Source organism: Arthroderma uncinatum, assembly GCF_011692745.1.
Source record: "Arthroderma uncinatum strain CBS 119779 chromosome Unknown scaffold3, whole genome shotgun sequence".
NCBI lineage: Eukaryota > Fungi > Ascomycota > Eurotiomycetes > Onygenales > Arthrodermataceae > Arthroderma > Arthroderma uncinatum.
In genome coordinates this window covers 2807158-2827750 of record NW_022983865.1, presented here as the reverse complement: position 1 = coordinate 2827750, position 20593 = coordinate 2807158, and the positions used below count along the sequence as shown (strand labels likewise).

At 48.2% G+C, this 20593-nt stretch overlaps 6 protein-coding genes across 6 annotated transcripts; 4 read left to right on the top strand and 2 right to left on the bottom strand.

Annotated features, from left to right (window-relative positions):
• Positions 1–498: 498 nt before the first annotated feature.
• On the top strand, positions 499–1590 carry GIQ15_04606 (uncharacterized protein; the record flags this gene model as incomplete). Its single annotated transcript, XM_033552023.1, has 1 exon — positions 499–1590. One exon carries the CDS (start codon positions 499–501, stop codon positions 1588–1590), a length of 1092 nt encoding a protein of 363 aa, XP_033405753.1.
• Positions 1591–1868: 278 nt separating this feature from the next.
• GIQ15_04605 (oligopeptide transporter 5) lies at positions 1869–4766 on the bottom strand (the record flags this gene model as incomplete). Its single annotated transcript, XM_033552022.1, has 7 exons — positions 1869–2141; positions 2245–3126; positions 3180–3406; positions 3459–3758; positions 3845–3934; positions 3999–4368; positions 4461–4766. 7 exons carry the CDS (start codon positions 4764–4766, stop codon positions 1869–1871), a joined length of 2448 nt encoding a protein of 815 aa, XP_033405752.1.
• A 2565-nt stretch (positions 4767–7331) lies between these two features.
• On the top strand, positions 7332–11192 carry GIQ15_04604 (exonuclease; the record flags this gene model as incomplete). The annotated part of the gene is made up of 2 exons (XM_033552021.1): positions 7332–9483; positions 9682–11192. The coding sequence occupies 2 exons, from the start codon at positions 7332–7334 to the stop codon at positions 11190–11192; spliced, it is 3663 nt and encodes a 1220-aa protein (XP_033405751.1).
• Positions 11193–11534: 342 nt separating this feature from the next.
• GIQ15_04603 (threonine aldolase) lies at positions 11535–12785 on the top strand (the record flags this gene model as incomplete). The annotated part of the gene is made up of 3 exons (XM_033552020.1): positions 11535–11589; positions 11658–12611; positions 12670–12785. 3 exons carry the CDS (start codon positions 11535–11537, stop codon positions 12783–12785), a joined length of 1125 nt encoding a protein of 374 aa, XP_033405750.1.
• Positions 12786–13114: 329 nt separating this feature from the next.
• On the bottom strand, positions 13115–14236 carry GIQ15_04602 (aliphatic nitrilase; the record flags this gene model as incomplete). Its single annotated transcript, XM_033552019.1, has 2 exons — positions 13115–13976; positions 14067–14236. 2 exons carry the CDS (start codon positions 14234–14236, stop codon positions 13115–13117), a joined length of 1032 nt encoding a protein of 343 aa, XP_033405749.1.
• Positions 14237–16528: 2292 nt separating this feature from the next.
• On the top strand, positions 16529–19968 carry GIQ15_04601 (serine/threonine protein kinase; the record flags this gene model as incomplete). The annotated part of the gene is made up of 3 exons (XM_033552018.1): positions 16529–17437; positions 17498–17901; positions 17964–19968. 3 exons carry the CDS (start codon positions 16529–16531, stop codon positions 19966–19968), a joined length of 3318 nt encoding a protein of 1105 aa, XP_033405748.1.
• Between the last annotated feature and the right edge of the window lie 625 nt (positions 19969–20593).

Genomic DNA, 20593 nt, shown 5'->3' with positions numbered 1-20593 from the left:
TGGCGCAGTATCGTCCAGTAAGACTGCTGGGTGCAAGCCATTTCGTCTTATTGGTCCTATTGTTTGATATTTGACCACTAGCCTGGGCTAACAGTTTGTCAACACCTCGAGCACAGGGAGTTCAGTTCATCACCTACGATTCGAGTTGGCACTGATGAAACTAGAGACTCTGGTGCAATCATCCAGCGTCCGGGCTGCGATACTGAGGGAATAGATCATGATGGCTCACGACACAGACAACGACGTTACATCTTCTTGCATGGATGTGACTTGGCCAGAGGTCACAGTAAGCCTGCGGTTTTGGGTTGACGCCGCTTATGTACCTTAAAAGCGAGGCTGTGTGCGAGTAAGTAGTGGTTGCATCGAATAGTATTTTAGTCGTACATGACTCGATTACTTTTTGAGTATCAATTATGCTGTGGTTGTTAACAAGTTGCCCAACGCAGAGGTGTATATTCCTGGTTCTTGGTCATCTCATGGCTTATTCCCAGATACAACATGTACACTTCAGCAACTATGGTCCCCATCTCGCAAACGCCACTAACAACGTCCTTGCTTGCATCCCTTCGTACGCTGAAGGACTGGTCGCCGTTCAGCATAGATGCTCTAGGACTGGTTACTATGCTGGGCGGTAACGAGGTTGACATCGCCGTCGGCCGCCTAGTTCAAAATCCGTATGCCGAATTCCTACCGATGCTCGGGGCATATGTCTTCGCCAACGACCATTTCACTGCCCAGCTCCCTGGGTTCGCATTATACAATATAACTGACTCTATAATGACGACAGAGGTGAAAGGGTGGCTAGTCCGATGGCTAAAGATGCAGAATCTCAGGACTAGCACCAGCTGCTTCACCTGGAACATTGAACGGTCACCACAATCTGGTTTCTTAACGAGGAACATGCTTGCTCTTGCTATTGGAACAATATCCACTGCACCGCTTCTCGTGTTAACCATACTTATGGGCGACTGGTTTGGACTATGCAACGTGGTCGCTATGGTAGTTTCCGTTATTGTCCGATGGTTTCTCCTCCTCGAGCGGCGAAATGGGCTTGACGCTGGAGCAAAACGAGCTGTCAGTAAGGGCCGTGAGAGTGGCGATCAAGACATAGTCAAGGTATTGGTTGCCCTTGACGATGGCAAGCTTGTCTCCATGTCCGCTCCCCGAGGCGTGGTGCGCCAATGTTTTACGAGGCAGGCAGATCTTCTACATCCAGCCGCGTACAAGTTTGCTAGAGGAGCGGGCTGGTCTTCCTTTGCGGTCCATGCCATCGCTCTAGGCATGTCATCCCTTTTCACCCAGATTTACACGGTAGTGTTAATGTTGAGTGGTACATTGCTCGCCTGCTACGGAGTTGGGTGCAACGAGCAACATATCACCCCCCGTATCAGAGCCAAACAGCAGAATATTGACCGGGACGATAAAAGAATGTGGGCATTTGTGTATATGGACATGACTCGAAAGGAGGAGGCTGTAATGGAGCACTGGTCCCTTCTCCCGCGGCGATCTAATCAGGGCTGGTGGACGGCCTATGCGAAGGCCAAGGAGAAGCTGGTCGAAGAACAGAATCAGATAGCAGCCGTCCAGTAGTTAGCTGATATGGTCAGGTTTTAGTTGTTGAGACAAGAAGGTGATCAAGGAAAAGGATACCAGGAAGGAGATTCTCAATTGCCCTCAAGTTATTTTAACTAAATATATTTCGAGGAAACAACAGCCTGCACCACATAGGGGAGGTGTCTATTTGGATGTGATACAAAATGATAGGAAGAGCCTGCTTAGAAGTGTATACTTCTTTCAAGACCCCCCGCTACTTTAGCAGTATGAATGCCAAAGTCTTAACATCCGAATATGTCAAAATGATAGAACTTCTACCACACCGTTGGCCCAAATTTCTGACCTTCCTGCAGGGGCTGCCGGATAGCTGTTCCCAAGTTATCAAGAGTCTCCATGGACCCCGTATTGCCCCACCACGATGGGAATTTGGCGCCTGTCAAGTTGAGAGCCGCGATAATAACAATTGTAGAAATTGCAAGTCCGGAATCTAGAGATGCAGAGGTAATATAGTTGAAACGCATCCACCATCCTCGGTACCTGTTGCGGATATATTTCTGGAACACATAGCCGACAATACCCCATGCAAGCTATTCGAAGTTGTTAGTATCATGGAGCTCTCAAAATACCGTGCATGGGTATTCGACGACACAGGGGTGTAGGGGCAAGAAAGGAAATGGTGGAAATACTTACATAGTTCAACGGTGTGGCTGGAGGGATGTACAGCGAACTACCAAAGATAACTGGTGCGCTCAAAAATCGTGCATTTGAACGTGGGAAGATGCGGGCGAGGGCATAGAAAATAAAAGGCGCAATTGCGCCAGCAATCCAGAAATATTGAAGGCTCGCGTAAAGAGCATTTCCGGAGAACATACGGGCGGGGCCGATGACACCCCAGATCACAGATGCACCAAAGAATACCCTTCCCTGTGGACAAGTGAATCGGTTCGCCTGATGTGGCTTGCAGACATCAGGGATATGTTCCAATGCCCAAATCTGCACGCCGAGCTGGACAAAGCAGGACCACAATGTGGCAATGAGTTGGCCCCAGAACAGACTTCGTGGAGGTACTTTCATGTAATGACCCAGCTTCAAGTCCTGGATGAAAGAGAGTGCTTGAACCATGGTGATATAACCATACGTCTTGAATAACATCATTGCAAGAGGTCTGCCTGGGAGCATGTAACCGATGATGTACTCGGTGAAGACATTCAATCCAATTTGGATATTCGTTGTGGCCTGAACCACGCCGATGGGGACAGTCAGCACGAGGGAGATGAACAGGGCAAGTAGCAAGGCCCACCAGGTGAGGTGAGTAGGCCAAGCAAGGCATGTAACAAGGCAAAGCGCAACACAGACGACAAGCAATATTATATACCACCACCAGGGCGCGGCCTTGTACTTTTTCATCATGCGAGTGTGGATGTCATCAAGATCACCCCGGCTATCCTTGACAATAGTCCAGATATGGCTTCCATGGAAAAGGGCAGTGTGTGTGACTACTGCTGCGATCGAGGCGAACGAAAGCCCGTACGTCATGGCGAATGTTGTAGAAAGGAAAAGGGGGGAATATGCCTGAGCTAGGGTTAGATAAAATATATAAAGCAAGAATAGGATTGCGCAGTCACCTTGTATTTTTCCTCATCAAGAGTAAATTCAGGCGTCAAGATCTTTGAAACATTGTATGGGTTTGCAGTGTTGTCGTATGTAGTAGAGTCGCTGATGGGAAGATACTGCGCGAACCAGTGGTTCGAGTAATGCAGCCCACATGTTACGATGATGAAGAAGCCAATGGTTCCAATCATAGTGTTACCAATTGCATGCCAGGGAGCGATTAGAGGACTCTGGATATAACCTATGACAGAATATTAGTCAAAGAATTAAAGAAAACAGAACAGTAAACGTACCTGTGACCTGTGTCCAGTCGAAGGTGATAGGGATCAGTGACAGGCCGGTCCAGCCGCCGAATAGCTGATTGAGAACAACGTTCTTTGGTTTAATGAAAGTAACGATTGCAAAGACACTTAGGAACGGGGCGATGACACCCGGGAACCAGTACCAAATGAATGAACCTGTAAAAACGTAAAGGAAAAATCGATAGCGGCTAATTTTCCAGCCGTTAGTTTCGGCTGGGTTGGTTTTCGTGTTGTCATGTAGAGTATAGACGAATGTCGCACTAACTAGATCCTGTGGCCATATCATAGAAGCTGGGTTAAGTTAGTACGGTGTCAAGATAGCGAGTAGAAAAGTATCGGAAAGGCAGTCATGTCCGGTAATGCTTTATTTAACATACCTGGCTCCACAAGGATCTTGCGTACGATACCAGCTATTCCAAACCCAACTATCTGGGTACTCAAGGCAAGGCATACATAAAAACCCCAGCCTGATTTTCGCATCGTATGTTAGTCTTAGAGTCTATTTCTGAAAGAGGTCACACCGGAACTCACCGTAGTCCGTGTGGTAAAATGCCTTCAGGGCTTGGATAGTGTCGGTGAAGTATGCGACTCCATTTCCGAACGAGGCATTGGCCATGACAATAATCAAGACGTGTTCCTTGACATTGAATGGGCCTGGGTTTGATTGCCACTTCATTCCGAAGGTATTGAATGTTCTTGCCGGCATAACCTTTGCCCAACCGACACCCAAAGGGTATGCGACCAGGAGTGCGACGACTGACGAAATGATCAGAGAAGGAGCCCGGAGGGAAAACAAACTGTTGAGACCGGAACCGATAGTCGTCAAGAACATTCCGATCACCCAGGCGCGAACGGTACTTGCGGGGAGCTCTTCGTCATAATTTCGTACTGCGGCTCTAACCTAAGGGCGACGACAAATTCGAAGTCAGCAAATGTAATGGCGCAGGTTTGATAAGGCTGAAGCACAAAGCTAAAGGATGTAGGGGGGCATACCTCTGGATAAGGTGAGTTTTCAATCACCCTATCAAGGACCTTCTGGGCACCAGAATCGTTCAACACAGCGGCATTGGTGACCTCGTCGAGAGTATCATTCCCGAGATTGGGGTCCCATTTGTGGGCCCGGCGGTACATGTTCAATCTGTTGTTTGCCTCAACATCGGATATCTCTGTTGCTGTCACTGTTGCCTTCTCCTTTTCCCCAGAAGACGTCGTTATAACATGCTCGATGGGCTCCCCAACGACATCCCTTGGAGTCGAGGCCGCCTCCTTGCCCCTAAAGAAGGGGATGTTTAACGGCATCTTCTGGAGCCAGGTCGGTTACCCCAGAGAGAGTTGTGGAATTTGAGTACTATAGCACTATTGGAGCCACAGATACCAAAGCCGTATGACTTCAGGAGTTCATTGAGAAAATGAAAATGAAAAAGCCTAGACGAGCTATACGTCTGGGAAGAAGGGAGAACTATAAGTAAACCTGGGAAGCGTTCAGAGATGGGATTGCCATGGTGGTATTAGGTCGGGCTTTGCATTTTGATATCACCCTAACTCTGTTCCAGACATTGACCATGGTTCTAAGAGAGGTATAAACACCTAACTAATGCCAATAGAGGTAGTATCGTAATTAAAGGCGGGGTCATCGCCGGGGAGTATTGGGCTCAAAGGGTAATGAATTCTAAAGGGACCTTGCTGGTCTCAATTCTGTTCGCTATCCCCCAGTCTCACGGAGGTGTCCTTGGAGCCATGGTAGGGGTGGCCGCGGAGGATATCCAAAATCATGCACACGACGCATGCCCCACTGACTGGAAAGAGAAAAGCGGGAGAAAGGTCAAGCTTTCTCCACTTCCCCATATTTGACAAAATTAAGCGGAGTTGGGGCCATCTTTTCGTCCTACTGATAGCGGCCGTGGGCTTTCATGTGTGCTGATAAGGCCACGAAAACCAACGGATATCGCGAATACTCTGTTCCCTTAGCGATATTTGACAAAAGAGAAGATAGTGTCATCTGCGATGACGGTTAAACATGGATCAATGAAATGATGGTCGCGCATGTCTGAGCTCTGAACCCCTTAACAACACGGCCTTGGGCAAGAAGCCGGGGCACTGGAGATCGATTCCTAGGAAGTCATTCCACCAGATCCCCGCGAGAAAGGGCATATGTGGTCACTCGACAACTTAAATCACCGAGGCTGGGGCAAATTCCAGATCCTGGGTAGGGTAGACTAGGGTCTGGGCGGGATAGCTTTGCCTTAGGCCACGATTTTAGCGTTTGATAACAAAGCTTTCTGGAACCCCTGTTTTCTCGTTAGTAACAGCATGATAGACATGCCATAGTATTTATTCTGGCACGCAAAGGGCTAAATGGCGAAATTATTAGAATTCTCTTTATTAACGGGATCGGTATACCCGACCCTGTGCATTAGTCTATCAATCGGCCTGCGGTGCGGTCGTCGCTTTAACCGATAACTTTTGAAGTTTCTTCGATGAACACCTGTAGGATTAAGCGATTGATTGACGCCCAAGACGTCGGGAATTATCAGCTTGTTTCAGACCTATGGATAGCCGTTTGAAAACTTACCTAGGCGAGAGAATGCGCGCTACCAACAAAGCAAATCCATTGGACACGGCTTCAAGCACGCTCAAAGTTTATGGTGTGCACAAAAAGTGCGAGTTGCGTAAAATGACGGATTGACTATCTCCACGGAATGGTAAAACCCCCTCAACTTCGGAAATTCAGTTGACGTGCCCGCTAGCGGAACCGAGTGGTATTACGCAGGATATGCGTTCCACGTAGCACCTTAATGCTGCACCACCCTTGTAGAACGCTATCAGAGATTTGAATACCGCCACCCAGGGTCATGATGGGCACTAAGGTCCTCGTGTAAAAACCGCCGTGAGAGGGTTTGGTCCCAAGAATCCTAGTCCGGGAGAACAATTGGCTTTCGTAGCACTCCGTATACATAGATGGCCATCAACTACCATGTACACCGTACATACGCAGCGTAGATGTAGGCGTATGTAAGAAATAGCGGACGAAGCCTGGAAGGGTGTCTCACTCCGGCCTATACCCTCACACCACATTAGGTAAATGTTTAAACTCCTTGTGATAAGATATCGAGTAGCTGCAATGCCGGCATTTGCCTGGTTCGCGTGACATGCCTGTGCAGAAGAGGCGTAAGGTGTGCAAAATGAAGCGTGGACGGCGTCAGTGTATGTTCATCCGTGGGTATGTATGTCACCAACAGTCCAACACTCCCAACCAGGGAGTTTGATTCGCCAGATTTCGCGCACCGGGGCAGCGGTTATCGTAGTCGGCGCTCAAAGTCTGGATCAGAGCCAACACTGGGTCAACGCAAACAGCGCGAGGGCGAGGCCTGACACCTTGAATGCCCCCTTGTTGAACTTCACATGCTGGACCACTCGTTAGTTAATTGATAGCAGTTATCATGCGCGTGAGGGCCGGGATATATCTGGTCCCCAATCGTGGTTCCGGAGTATCGCGAAGTGTACCAACATTGAGACCCTGGCCCACGATAATCGCCCAATCATACCATCCCACCCCTGGCACCTCGACTAGGGTCGATCTCAAGCCACCAGCCGTGTTGCTTAACTGCTACAAGCGTTTGAAACTGAAAATTCCGCCACAAAACATAAAATGCGGGAGAGATATCATGTGATCAAGATAGTCTGATTAGTCATGTCTTAGTCATCTGATAATCGCGCTGTGATTTTTTTCTCCTGGGGAAAAACCGGTCAAGGGAAGCAAGACGCGGCCGTTACATCGCTGCCCCCTGCCTGGAGCCCGAACGCCGCTGCACATATATATTATCCTTGAATCCGCAGCAGACCTGCGGTAGGATATCTCGAGAGATGGGGAGAAAGCGGAAACACGGGGATCTCCCGACAGACAATGATGCACAGCCAGACGGCTTGAATGTAACTCCTGCCTCCAGTAATGGTAGTAAGGGATTTGGTTTAGCGGATACGCTATCTTTGCTTCGCAACGAGAATGAACTTAGAGAGTCAACCTTGCCCAAGGGTGCCTCCGGCGGAGGGGAAGAAGAACCAACCGCGGAGTGGCAAGTGGTTGATAGAACATCCATGAAGAAGCGAAAAAGGATAGGGAACGAGAAGACGAAATACCCAACTTTGACCTATGCTCTGGGCCGGCGACAGTCGTCCATCAGAATTGCGGATTTACAGGGACTTTTGCTGTATTGTCTTGCTGATGCTGTCGCACCGCAGTGGATATCAGTAAAGCACTCTGGCCATGTAAGAAAAGTCGTTATGCTCATGGTCCCAGGACTGGAGCTGGGGATGTTCGACGGATCTGTCCCTTTGGTTAAAGGGGAATCCTTGGCCTCTGACGCAGAAACGACTGGCAAAGGAGATGCAGGCCAGGAGGCAGAACCAAACGAGTTCGAACGCTGGAAGCGAGGTGTTTCTCCCATCAGTGAGGGGTCCGCTCACCAATTCACCCCCAGGGTCATCACCAAGGATAAGCTGCCTGAAGCTTTACAGCCGTTGGGGGACATATTTCCGCATGTTTGGCCAGTCAAGTCCCCCGGGGACTCCAAATATAATAAAATCCATTCACCCCTTCAGGCCATATTACGATCGTCTTTGCCCAAGTCCAAGGAAAATAACAACTCTCCGGGACCTAAGCCTGCAAAGGGCGCGCCATATTTTGTCCCCCAGCGGACGCCCATTACTACTTTCTTGAGTACTGTTGATGATTTGATCAAGCATGAATATCCTTTACACCCTGCGCTGTTCAGTTCCGCCGAGGCAAAGGAGAAGAATGCTCAATTGCGTACCATCAACGGTCAATCCACCGAACATGGCTGGGTAGATACCCATGTTGGTGATTTTTCCGAAGGAACTGTACCAGAGAGCGAAATAGAGGAAGGTAGCGTTACTGCTGGACGCGACATTTATGCACTTGATTGTGAGATGTGTATCACAGAAGGTGGGAATTCCGAACTTACTAGAATCAGTCTCATGTCATGGGATGGCGGACATGTCCTGGATGAGTTTGTGAAGCCAGCAACGCCTATCATAGACTATTTAACACGCTTCTCCGGAGTCACAAAGGAGAAACTCGACCCAATCGTTACGACATTATCCGATATTCAACAGAAACTGCTCAAAATCTTGACGCCACGTTCAATATTGATCGGGCATTCTCTCAATTCTGATCTTAACGCCCTGAAGCTAACGCACCCTTTCATCGTTGACACGGCTGCTATATACCCACATCCACGAGGACCGCCTTTGAAACCTAGTCTAAAATGGCTGTGTCAGAAGTATCTTGGCCGAGAAATCCAAAAGGGAGAGGCTGGCCACGATTCCGTTGAGGACGCGAAGGCAGTGTTGGATCTTGTAAAGGAGAAATGCGAAAAGGGCGAAAGATGGGGCACCAGCGACGCCTCCACTGAAAGCATATTCCAGCGACTGTCACGATCTTCGAAGACCTCAAAAGGTTCCGGCCCTGTCCCGGATGGTGGACGAACTGGAGCTGTGGTTGACTGGGGAAGCCCAGAACGTGGCTTTGGTGCGCAAGCCAGTCTCACCTTAGGCTGTTCTAGTGACGAGGAGGTAGTCCGGTCCACTAAAATTGCTGTCAACGGGGACCCAACTGGTGAACTCATATCAGGTGAAGGCGTCGATTTCACTTGGGCCCGACTACGCAGTCTGGAAATTTTCCGCGGATGGTGCAATCGAATCCCTGGCTCGAGCCGCGATAATCAATCTACCGATATATCCGACGAGGATACCAAAAGTGCAGCAGACCCAGAGGAACTGGGGCAGACTGTTGCGAAAACAGTCTCTTATATCAAAGAAATATGGGACAGTCTACCACCCTGTGCCCTATTCATTGTATATTCAGGCACTGGCGACCCAAGGGAGGTGTCTCGCCTACAAGCCTTGCGCAAAACATACTACGAGGAATTTCGGAGCAGAAAGCCGTGGGACGAGCTGAGTGTGAAATGGACGGATACTGAAGAGCAAGCGCTTAAACGTGCGTGTCAAGAAGCTAGGGAGGGATGCGGGTTTATGGCTGTAAAATAGATACTTAATAATGTCCAAATGATGCAGAGTAGATAGACGCGGGAATAATATATTGTTCATCCATGAATTGCTTACTCTTTTGCTCTCACCTAGCAGCACGTGACCTTCCACCAGACGCGATTTCTACGGAAACGCGTAAATCACCAAGTTAAGGAGTTCGGAATAATTTCGCTCAAGAGAGTTGATATCATTAAGAAGCCCTTTTCTTCGCGTTTTAATTCGGTCATCAATCCCTGCAAATTAACGGACGGCGAAAAATTCGAGGGTTGGATAAATCAGTTTACGGCCACCGTTCGGCCATATGTCGCCATGGGTTCAATCCATCCAGGTGGAATGCAACAAATAATCGAGCCGTCGAAAAATGACGTTGCCTCGATTTACAAAACAATGAGTGTTATATCCACGGCCGTCAACGAGTTAACTCGGACACTCCAACAAATTCGCGAACAATTACACGGAGTGTCATCTGCATGTGCAACGGAGCATGAAAAATGGCGATCAAATCGTCCTTTTGATCACTTTGAAGTGTTTGCCATTGCGATGAAAGAAGTACAATCAAAGTCAGCTAAGATTGAAAAACTGGAACATGAAAACCAGGCTTTGAGGGACAGGCTGAGTGAAAGTGGAAACCCCAAAGTCTCTGGCGAAACCCCAAGAGAAACATCGAGGGCAATTGATAATTCTGGGCCGGAGAACCAGATTGCTTCCTCTGGAATTATTCATCTAGAGAACTTCGGGAGCAGTCGAGTGATCGGCCTAGAAGAAGCGAGCGAAAATGTATTCCATACTGCCACTCACCCCCTCGTGAACCATGGCGAAGACATCGAGAGACTCCAGTCTAGTAATACCCCGAATTCAAATGGGAAACGGCCTCTTATACCTCTAAACGGCGAGCAGAGGACGTGTGATATCGATGATCGGGACCTGACCTCTATGAATACTACAGCCGTGGAAGCAGACACAACATGGAACCGAAAAGACAATAGCGCTGTTGAGAATCAAAATGTTGAAGAAATCCCCGAGTCTTCCAATGGGCTAACAAACGTCCAATCCCTAACACAAGACAGCCAGCCCGCTCTAAACAGAGGATCTATAGAACCAGAAGAACCACTGGCAACCCCTAATGAGCAACCGTATCCCGCCACTCGCCGTCGCGGACGGCGACCAAAATTAACCATTAAAAAGAACCAGAAATCCCGAAAATCTCAAACTTTAGCTGCTCCTGCTACCGACGACGAGTCACTTCCACAGGGTACCTCATCGACCAAATCGTCTAAACCTAGTGAGACAAAGGCGGAATATGCCGCTGCGCCTCCGGATCTAGCTGCTGGTGATGGTAAGACCTTAACCGTCACCGCAACTCGGCAGACAAGCCCCCAGCCAACTCGCGAACGACCAAAGCGTGGCCGTGGCCGGCCAAACGGATCGGCTTCGGAGCACCTAAGAGTTGAAATTATTACGTCTACGAATCCAGTTTCTACCACGGATAAACCAGATATCCCTAATGCTACTGCGTTGAACAAACCACGCGGTAAAAGTGATCCGAGTGATGCAAAGGAAAATACCGAGGACGCGGAGAAGAGACGGAAAGCTGCCATTGCCGCTAGAGATCTCCTGGTACAAGCCGCGATGCGACGAGAGGAAGCAGATATGCTGTAGCTAGTACTTGTATGTAAATATTGAATAGAAACTGTAGTATATATATTAATTGAAGTGGTGAGATCCGTCGCCCGGATAATTCTATATGCTCCGGTTTATACGATCTAGTTCCCTCGGCAGTCGTAAAGCGCTAGGCGGGGTATATACGAGCCCATGTAAAACAGTAAACCTCTCGAGAGCGACGTCTTCGGTAGCGACCCCTCGTGTAGGATGAACAGAGGACTGTGTACGATCAGACAATTGTGCAAGCCTCAGGTCAGGCCAATTCGTTTATACCACGCCGGGACACAAACGCCGGGCTGTCAAACTCTTCACCGATCGCACAAGCCGAATCCACGAGCCATGCAGGCCGTGAACGCATGGCAAGGTCCTGGGGAGGCCGCATTCGACTTTCGAAGTCAGTTGAATTATCCTTAGTATGGCTATTATGAGCCAGAAGCATTGATAAACTGACGATACTTGTAGGTGATGTCATGACAAGGCCAACACCTTCGATGCTCGACGCCATCACAAACACATCGTTGGGTGATGACGTTCTCCAAGAAGATGCAGTGACCGTTTCTCTAGAACAGTCCATAGCCGAACTGGCGAATCACGAAAGTGCTCTACTGGTGATGTCCGGGACCATGGGGAATCAAGTTGGCATCCGAACACACCTCACACAGCCGCCTTATGCAGTGTTGTGTGACCATCGCGCTCACATTATCAACTACGAGGGTGGAGGTGTATCGACATGGACCGGCGCCTATGTCAAGGGCATCGTACCTAAGAATGGAAGGTATCTAACATTGGAAGACATCAAACCACATGCGGTTTTAGGTGACGATATTCATGGCTGTCCAACGCGACTTATCAGTCTTGAAAATACCCTAGATGGCATGATAATGCCGCTCGATGAGATGAAACGGATCTCCAAATGGGCACATGAAAGCGGATTGAAAGTCCACCTTGATGGGGCCAGATTATGGGAAGCAGTTGTTGCTGGGGCCGGCAGCATCTCGAGCTTTACATCGCTGGTTGACAGTGTCAGTCTTTGCTTTTCAAAGGGCCTTGGTGCCCCGATCGGGAGTATCTTGGTAGGCTCGAAGGAATATATCAAAAAAGCCCGCTGGTTTAGGAAGTCCATTGGCGGAGGAACGAGGCAGTCTGGTGTCATTTCTGCTGCTGCCCGAGTCGCGGTCAATGAGACTTTTGGCAGTGGTCAGAACGGCGAGGGAAGCCTGCTTCTGAATAGCCATTTGATGGCGAAGAAGATTGCAACGATGTGGACAGAAAAGGGCGGCAAGCTGAATAACCCCGTGGAGACCAATATGGTATGGCTCGACCTCGATGCGGCTGGGGTGTCAAACGATGACTGGGTAGAAATTGGACGACAGCATGGCTTGAAACTTATGGGCGGCAGGATGGTGGTACATTACCGTAAGTGGTTCATTCGAGTGCATAATTTAACGAAGTTATTTGCTAATGGAAAATATAGAAATAAGCCTCGAGGCCTTGGACAAGTTAGACAAAGCTATGGACCTGGCAATGAGCGGTAAATTTACTTCGACTACTACGAGTGAGAAGAATGGGCAGTATTGTGGGCAGACATGATCTAAGTATAGATTACATGAGCATCGATGTATAGACAGATATGCATGCGTTTACACTGAGTAGTAGTTACGAGGACGTAAGTCCTGCAATGCATGTACCACTGACCTCTAAACCCTGCATTTTGGTCCATCCTTGAGAACGCTAACAAAGGGAGAAGCATGGCTTACACATAACTAGCGAAGGTAGTATATCATATTTAACAAGTTGTACTCCTAAGCCTATATGCAGCCGAGTGTGACTGAGCCTTAAACAGCCAACTCCGCGGGGTAAATAGCTAAGTTAGGTCCAGGAGAGTGAACTGTAGACATTTTTATATTGAGCCTCCTAGTCTACTTCTTTGGATTGGACGGGAGCCCTGCATCTTTATCGCCTTCGCTTTTGGGAACCACGCATCCCTTCTGCCCCTTATCCACTCCTAGCCACAAGAGGTCCGGTCGACTGTAGTGTCCCATCACATCTAGGAAGCCCCTGTTCATAACCACTCTGGCCAGATCCAAATCGGCGTAGACAATGCCCTCGGCGGCGGGGTTTCCGTCAGCTAACGGTTTAGTCAACCTTCTACCATCTGGTCCTATGGCAGCACTATGTCCGCCACCAGGTTCCTGGAATAGAAGCCCGCCTTTCGTCTTCATTGTCTCAATTCCCTCCTCGTTGCAGACCCCTGTGCAGTGTAGCACATACCCACCACCTTCAATAGCATGCGTTTGACTCAAATTTTGACACCCTTCGGCACTCATGCTCCACAATGCGGGAGCCTCAACACCAGGATGAGGGTCAATAGGCGGCCACATGGCGATATGCACTACCTCCTTCTGTGAATAGGTGTGGTACTTGAGTAGCGGCAGCGCATGCTCCCAGCACGCTAGAGTTCCGACCTTGACAATGCCAATATCGCCGCCGAAATCAACATCTGCGACGTTATTTAGATCCGCGCCCGAACCATCTCCGAAGACAGTGCGTTCCATATGTGTTGGTTTGACTTTGCGGCGGTGCATAAGCAACTCGCCTTTCGGCGAAATGATGGCCTGGGAGATGTATACACTGTAGGTATCAGATACTTCGGAAAAGCCGAGAGCGACGGCGATGGCGTTAGACTTTGCAGCGGACTTGATAGCTTCCATCTCGGGAGAATTGATGGAGAGCGAGTTTTGTACATATTTCGTGTTGGTAATGGGGTCGACAGGTCTTTGCCTATGATCAACACATGATGGTGTCAGTGATTGTACTATTGACTCCCGGGTATATGATTATATTGGGATGATTGAATTGAAAAACACGGACCAAATCCATCCTGGATACCCAGGGATCCAGCATTCAGGGAAAGCAACGAGCCTTGCTCCCCCCTTTGCTGCTTCGGTGATAAGGTTGACTGTTTTGTCAACGGCGCCCGCCAGGTCTAGCCATTTAGGCTGTGCCTGTGTAATGGCAACTTTCAAAATAGGGCCAGACATTTAGTTAGAGTGTCTTCTGTTAATGTATTAGATAAAGGGGGTTTGAGTGATGAAATGTCCGGGGATGTCAAGGCGGGGGTTTCTGCATGGGCTTATATATGTATGCATAATGAATATCTACCAATCAGTGTCCCGTTAGCGGGGTTCAGCAAGCTTGGTATGCATGACATCACCTGGATCACTGTTAATTTTGATAATGACTTTACCGTCAATGTGTTACGTTGTATGAAATCTAATTGGTGATTGGGGCTCTATATTGTTGAGCTATTATTCCAGGAGCCCATCTGTCTTTTAAGGAATTGAAGGGCAAAGTGCGGGATAATGGACATATTTCTGTGGCTCGAATCAGTAAAAGAGAAAACCGACATAACCTAGGCTGCAACTTGACGTATCATGGGTGAGGTAACTAATACAAGACGGTTCAAAAGTGATCCCTACAGAACTCGCCAGCTATCATAGTGTGTTCAGTGTACTCCTGACTATAGGTTTTGGCCATCCAAATAAACATATTTTCCTTCATCAAAATTTTCCTATGGTTACACCAGGGACATGAGCCTTGAATTTTGAGTCCGAGAGATTTCATAGGTTCTTCAACCTGCTGTAGATATTGATACCACCGGACGCAGGTATTCCTTTATAATCTTCATATAAGCTCGCTTCTTCATAAGCCGTGGCGGGTTCATGATCTGGGAATTGATAAATGAAGGCATTACCCCTCCACTTGAAATCCGTTGGGAAAACAACAGAGCATCGTACGGTGTGTATCTGGTGACCTCATTAAATGTACTGAGAGACCATAGACAGGACCTTTGGTTCTCTGAATCCAGGCAGCATAGGTAGGAAAAAAGTGGCAATTATTAATAAAAAAGATAAGGGTAACCCCCAAATAATGATATATTCTTCAAAAGATAGGAGTTCTTTCGGAAATACAGGAAGGTATTGAAAGTGTTGTACAATCAAAGCCTTCCCCGCAAAATCATAATTGTTAGTATCCTACTTATCCATGCAATTATAAATGAATTAACTCAAAGTTAACACACCATAGTAAAGGCACATAGTAGATAGTATCAGTCAAGTGTAGCATGAATAGATATATCAAGTATCATCAATCAACTTGTAGTTGTATCAAAGACGCTCGAGGAAGTCCTGACACCCACGTGATATTGAGCCCCACCAAGAAATAAGCAGTATCACATGATCTGAATGCGGCAAGTCTAGCCCAAATAGGCTAGTCCCAGGCACCGAGAAGGCGGAACCCAATTAGGCTAGCCGCCGCCTTTTCTGCCTCCGAGAAGTTCTTCCGGACTCCGCGAAATGGGGAATCCGAAGCTTTATAGTTTTGTTATTTTGAAACTGATCCTGGGGCTCGAGACGGCGTTGTTCCTTCAGCCTCTCTCTTGCCCACCTCATGAAACAGCGTGTCGTTCTCATGCTTCAGCGTGCCCTTCATTCATTGTTATCTTGCTTGTAAGTCGTCAATGCTTTCTGCGAACCACTTCCTTCGGTGGCAAATCGTCAGGGCAGGCTACCTACCCACTGTGCCTGTCACTGATGTGCCTTGGTTTTATGACTCGCTAATCAGACTAAAGACGCTCTGTTTGATAGTTGCCTGTCTTCTCAGCCTCGTTTGCTCTGATTCCACCCGCCTGTCGCGGCCTTTCCGCCCTACGTACCAACGGCTCTCAAAGCTACCAACGAGTCACCACAACTGGCTGCAAGTTCACCTCTAGGATTCTATACTCGAGAGTTGGGCGTAGCCATTGATAAGGACTAGGGGTTATAAGCACCCCAGCAACGAGAGGCGTCCTCGGGGCTGCAGCATTTGCTTTAGTAGGTGCCAGGTAGCAGCCCTGGGTGCCTGGTGAGGCAGTGAAGTTAGACCCTTGCATGACCTGGATATAAAAGGGTTAGTTTCCCCAAGCATTCTCTTTGTTAATTCTAGAGAGTTATGTTCCTTGCAAGAGTATTGCCGTCATCACTTTGTAGGATGGGAGCAATATAGTATCATGATATACGAATCCTCCCATCTCCAGCGCTTTACAGTTGCTCTACATTATCGAGGCTGACGGTGCTCTGGATATTCCACAGTAAAACCAACAAACCCCCAAGGAGGCATGGTCCAAGGCTTACGCATCCTCTGAGGACTAGTAACCTATCCCACGCCGCTACCACCCTCGCCAGCATCGACTGCCTGGTGGTTTACGTATTCCCTTCAATGGTTTAATAGAAACATCGTTCCCCACCATCGTTATTCCTCCCAACAGCGCATTCCATCACTTAATTACCTGCCTCATGGATGAGGAAACCCAGCCGTCGACGCAGCCCTACGCAGACCCGCGCCGCAGGGGCATTAATAACTCAGGCTTGAGCCAGCAAGATGTAGCGGACATTATATGCATCTTACATCCAAGCTCTCCTGCTGCGCATACTGCGGTATCTACAACGGCGGACCGTAATCCACAGCATATCCTCCAGCGAGATGAGTTTGACTGTGATATTGGCGATACAGTCGCATGTGAGTCAACCTGGGATATTGCCTTGCGGTTTTCTTCACAGGTGAAAGACCAGAGCATGGGATTCTATTTTGGCCGAAGCGTCTCCAGGTGTGATATCATATTTGCTCCGGATGACAGGATGTCAAATACCCATTTTCGCATCTACTTGAAACCGGACGGCATCATTATGCTCCAAGATACGTCTACAAATGGAACTATCGTTGATTCAAAACTTATCCGGAGAGATGGCAAATATGAAAGTCCGACTACCCAGATGCTTATGCCTGGTTCAGTCATTCAGGTGGTCGGTAGCAATCCGTCATCTGCTATAAAATTTGTTGTTAGGATGCCTCCTCGAGACGAACTCCAGGCGCAGTACAGCAGGAATCTTACCTGGTACCTAGGCCGAATTCGACAATTAAATACTAAAGCAGGAGACACTGGCCGTGGGGAGCCTCCAGTCCCTGAGTTCATTATGCCCCAACAGACCGGCCATTCTTATGGAATGCATTGGAATGGTGGAGCCAAGTATAACGTAACTGGCCAAATTGGAAAGGGTGCCTTTGCCACCGTGTATAAATTGGCTACCAAAAACGATGGCGCTGTATTTGCTTGCAAAGAACTGGATAAACGACGCCTCATGAAGAACAATGTCTTGGACCACAAGGTTGACAGCGAAATGAGGATTATGAAAGACTTGGATCATGTAGGGACCTTTCCCCAGCTCAGGTAAAGACTAAGACACTGCTAACAGCTAGTATTACAGCCCAATATTGTACGATTTCATGATTACTTCGACCTGAATAACCGCTGGATTTATATCGTTATGGAATACATTGGAGGCGGAGAGCTTTCAAGCTATCTCAGCAGAGTTGGAAGTTTACCTGAAGACTTGGTGAAAACAATCTCTCGCCAGCTTCTCCATGCTTTACAGTACCTTCATGCAAGGCGAATAACCCACCGTGATATAAAACCCGATAATATCCTCATCTCATCGTTTGATCCACTTACCATCAAGCTATCGGACTTTGGACTTTCAAAAGTGGCCCAGGAAGAAACTTTTTTGAAGACATTTTGTGGGACGCTGCTTTACTGCGCACCCGAAGTGTATCCGGAATACGACTCCTATAAGCACCACTTTCCTCGAAAAAGGCGTCGACCGGGCGACCCGTAAGTGCCCATCTCCCGCCCAAATCAGCGAGCTCAAGTATTAACTTATTACCTACCTTTAGTTTACCCAGAACCTCTCCATACGATCAATCTGTTGATATGTGGTCATTTGGTGCAGTAGCTTTCCACATTCTATGTGGCCACCCTCCATTCATGGGACGTGGAGACGATAGAGGAGCTCAGATGTTACGGAATATAATGACTACCGAAGCGGACTATTCACTGCTAGAAAAAGCAGGGGTATCTTCGGAAGGAATAGATTTCGTTTCAAGACTGCTTAACCGGGATCCCAAATCTCGACCAAAGGAGCGGGAATGCTTTCGACATCCATGGGTCGCCGATGTATCAGACGCGTTTGAGTACGAGGAAGTAGGAGAGCCAGTTCCAGCTGGCCCGCTCGCTGAGCTGGTCGCTGTACCGGAAGTCAGTGAAGATGAGGATTTGGATGCCTCTGGTCTTGTGATCAACGATATGGCGAACGGGTTATCCGAGCATGGAAAAGGAGAAGACGCGGACGAAGAGGAGGAGGAGGAAGGAGAGCTGGTGTCTTCCGGCCACAACACTCATGCCAAAAAGCCTCGTGTAACCTTGGAACAGGATGTTTCAGAGCAATATGTCCAGGCTCCAGGTGACGTACGTTATCCCTCACTTCCCAAATTTTCCAGTTATGGATTCGGAGCCAGTGCCGATGTGAGAGCTACGCCAAATGGCCCCCGCCTCTTTGGAGAAATCACGGAATCCCTTCTTAAAAGCTCCGGAGTGTTTGGCCGGGATTATCCCGTGGATATGGATGTTACCGATCCACAGGACCAGTGCCAGGATGATTCAACTGACCAGTATGTGATGTCGGATGAGAACTCTAGTATTAACAAAGACATCTTTGCCGACGGAGGCCAACCACACCCGCCGCTTACTATGAGGCCCCCACCGCCTAAGATATCTGATCCGAGTCTGCTAGGAGCGGAATCCCTAGTGGGACACCTGCACATGGGCTCTGTTGGTCAAAAGGATGCCATCTCACGGAATGGTGCTTCTCTGGGCAATCGAAAATACGCTTCTGTGTCAAATGGTGAAGCTCAGGAAGGCTGGGGTAATGGAGAGGCTGAGGCTGCTACGGGAACTTTACCTAAAAGAAACGCATCCTCACCATCCAGCAATAGGATTAATTCTTATAGAACAGTAACGAGAGACATGAGCAGCAGTACGGAAACCAACAAGCCACGCAGCCCAGTTGGAAGCACAAAATCGAGCAACCAAAATGATGCCAATGGGATTCCGGATGAACTTGCTTGTACAATTGACGAACGCACAGGTCTTGAAGCCTCATACTCGTCCCAACCCCGGCCAAATTCGCTCGGCCCAGATGCTCCAGATGACAATCCTGATTCCCAGCAGGTTACTGACAATATACAGGAACAAAACAACGAGAATGGAGAAAACCAGTTCGTCAAACCTGCTACGGTGTTGGGGAAGTTAACGCCACTACCAGGTTCGATCATCGACCAGCCAATTAGGCTTGAATCGCGTATGACGTCCTGGGGCCGAGGAACTCAAGCGACAATCCGTCACCCGGACGATATGGACATTCGAATTCCCTCATATGCCCTTGAGCTAACTTTCTGGGCGCCATCAATCGAAGCTCGAATCGAGGCTGGTGAAGATTGGTTGCGCATGAGCGATGTTGTAACATTGATATCCACAAAGACCAGCCGATGCATCTGGGTTAACGACGTCGAACTACGCAAAGAGTCCCGCAATAAGGATGCATTTTTGTTTGGGAGGATATACACCGGTGATATCATCACTGTGTATCGAAATAAGGACCAGTTCCTCCGGTTCCGATGTGAATTTTATCATGGGAGCAGCAAACTGGAAAGACCGGCAGATGAAATGAAGTTTGTCATTGAAGAGTCACCAAAGGCAGGATGCAGCACTAGAATAGAAGGCAATTTACTATCGAAGTCGGTACCAGCATCTGGAGAGACGCTCGCCAGAAGCAACGTCTCTACCATGACGAACCAACCGACGAGCGTCAACAGCCCCGACGCAGAGAATACGTCGACATAAGCGATCAACCGAACATTTCATTTTTTCATATAATGTGTTTCTACTCAGTCAGCAAGCCATTTTGTATTGTTCATTCCATCTTGTCCACTAATTCCCAGCGTCTTGCAAATATGTTGACGGTTATTCCCCCAATGTCATTGTGAAAGACACCTCCGTATAAAGAAATAATAATAAAAATATATTATCATAACTCCTATAAGAGATCTCCTGAAATTCAAGCCAAGTATCAAACTTCAAGCCATTAAAAAGCAAAGAAAAGGTGAACCGTTCAATTACGACATAGTTTGGCATTATCTTTTTATACTTCGTCACGAACCACTTCTTTTTGTTCTTTTTCAACTCTATCGCGCAACTACAAAGGGTTTCGGCGAACTCTCAACTCACGGTTCCAGGCTCGACCTTGAAGATGACTTGGTAGCGCTGCTCTACGATGTAACCTTGAACCTGGACAATCCGCAATGCGCCAGAGTGGGCAGCCAGCACGTCAGCGAGGATATATGCAGATTGTGATAATGTTTAAGACCAGGGATTCACTTATATCCGCTAAGCGCTAGTAAGTAACCACCTACACAGCCGAGACCAATATCGCGATCATTAACCGGTTTAATATAACAGTCTAGCTTCG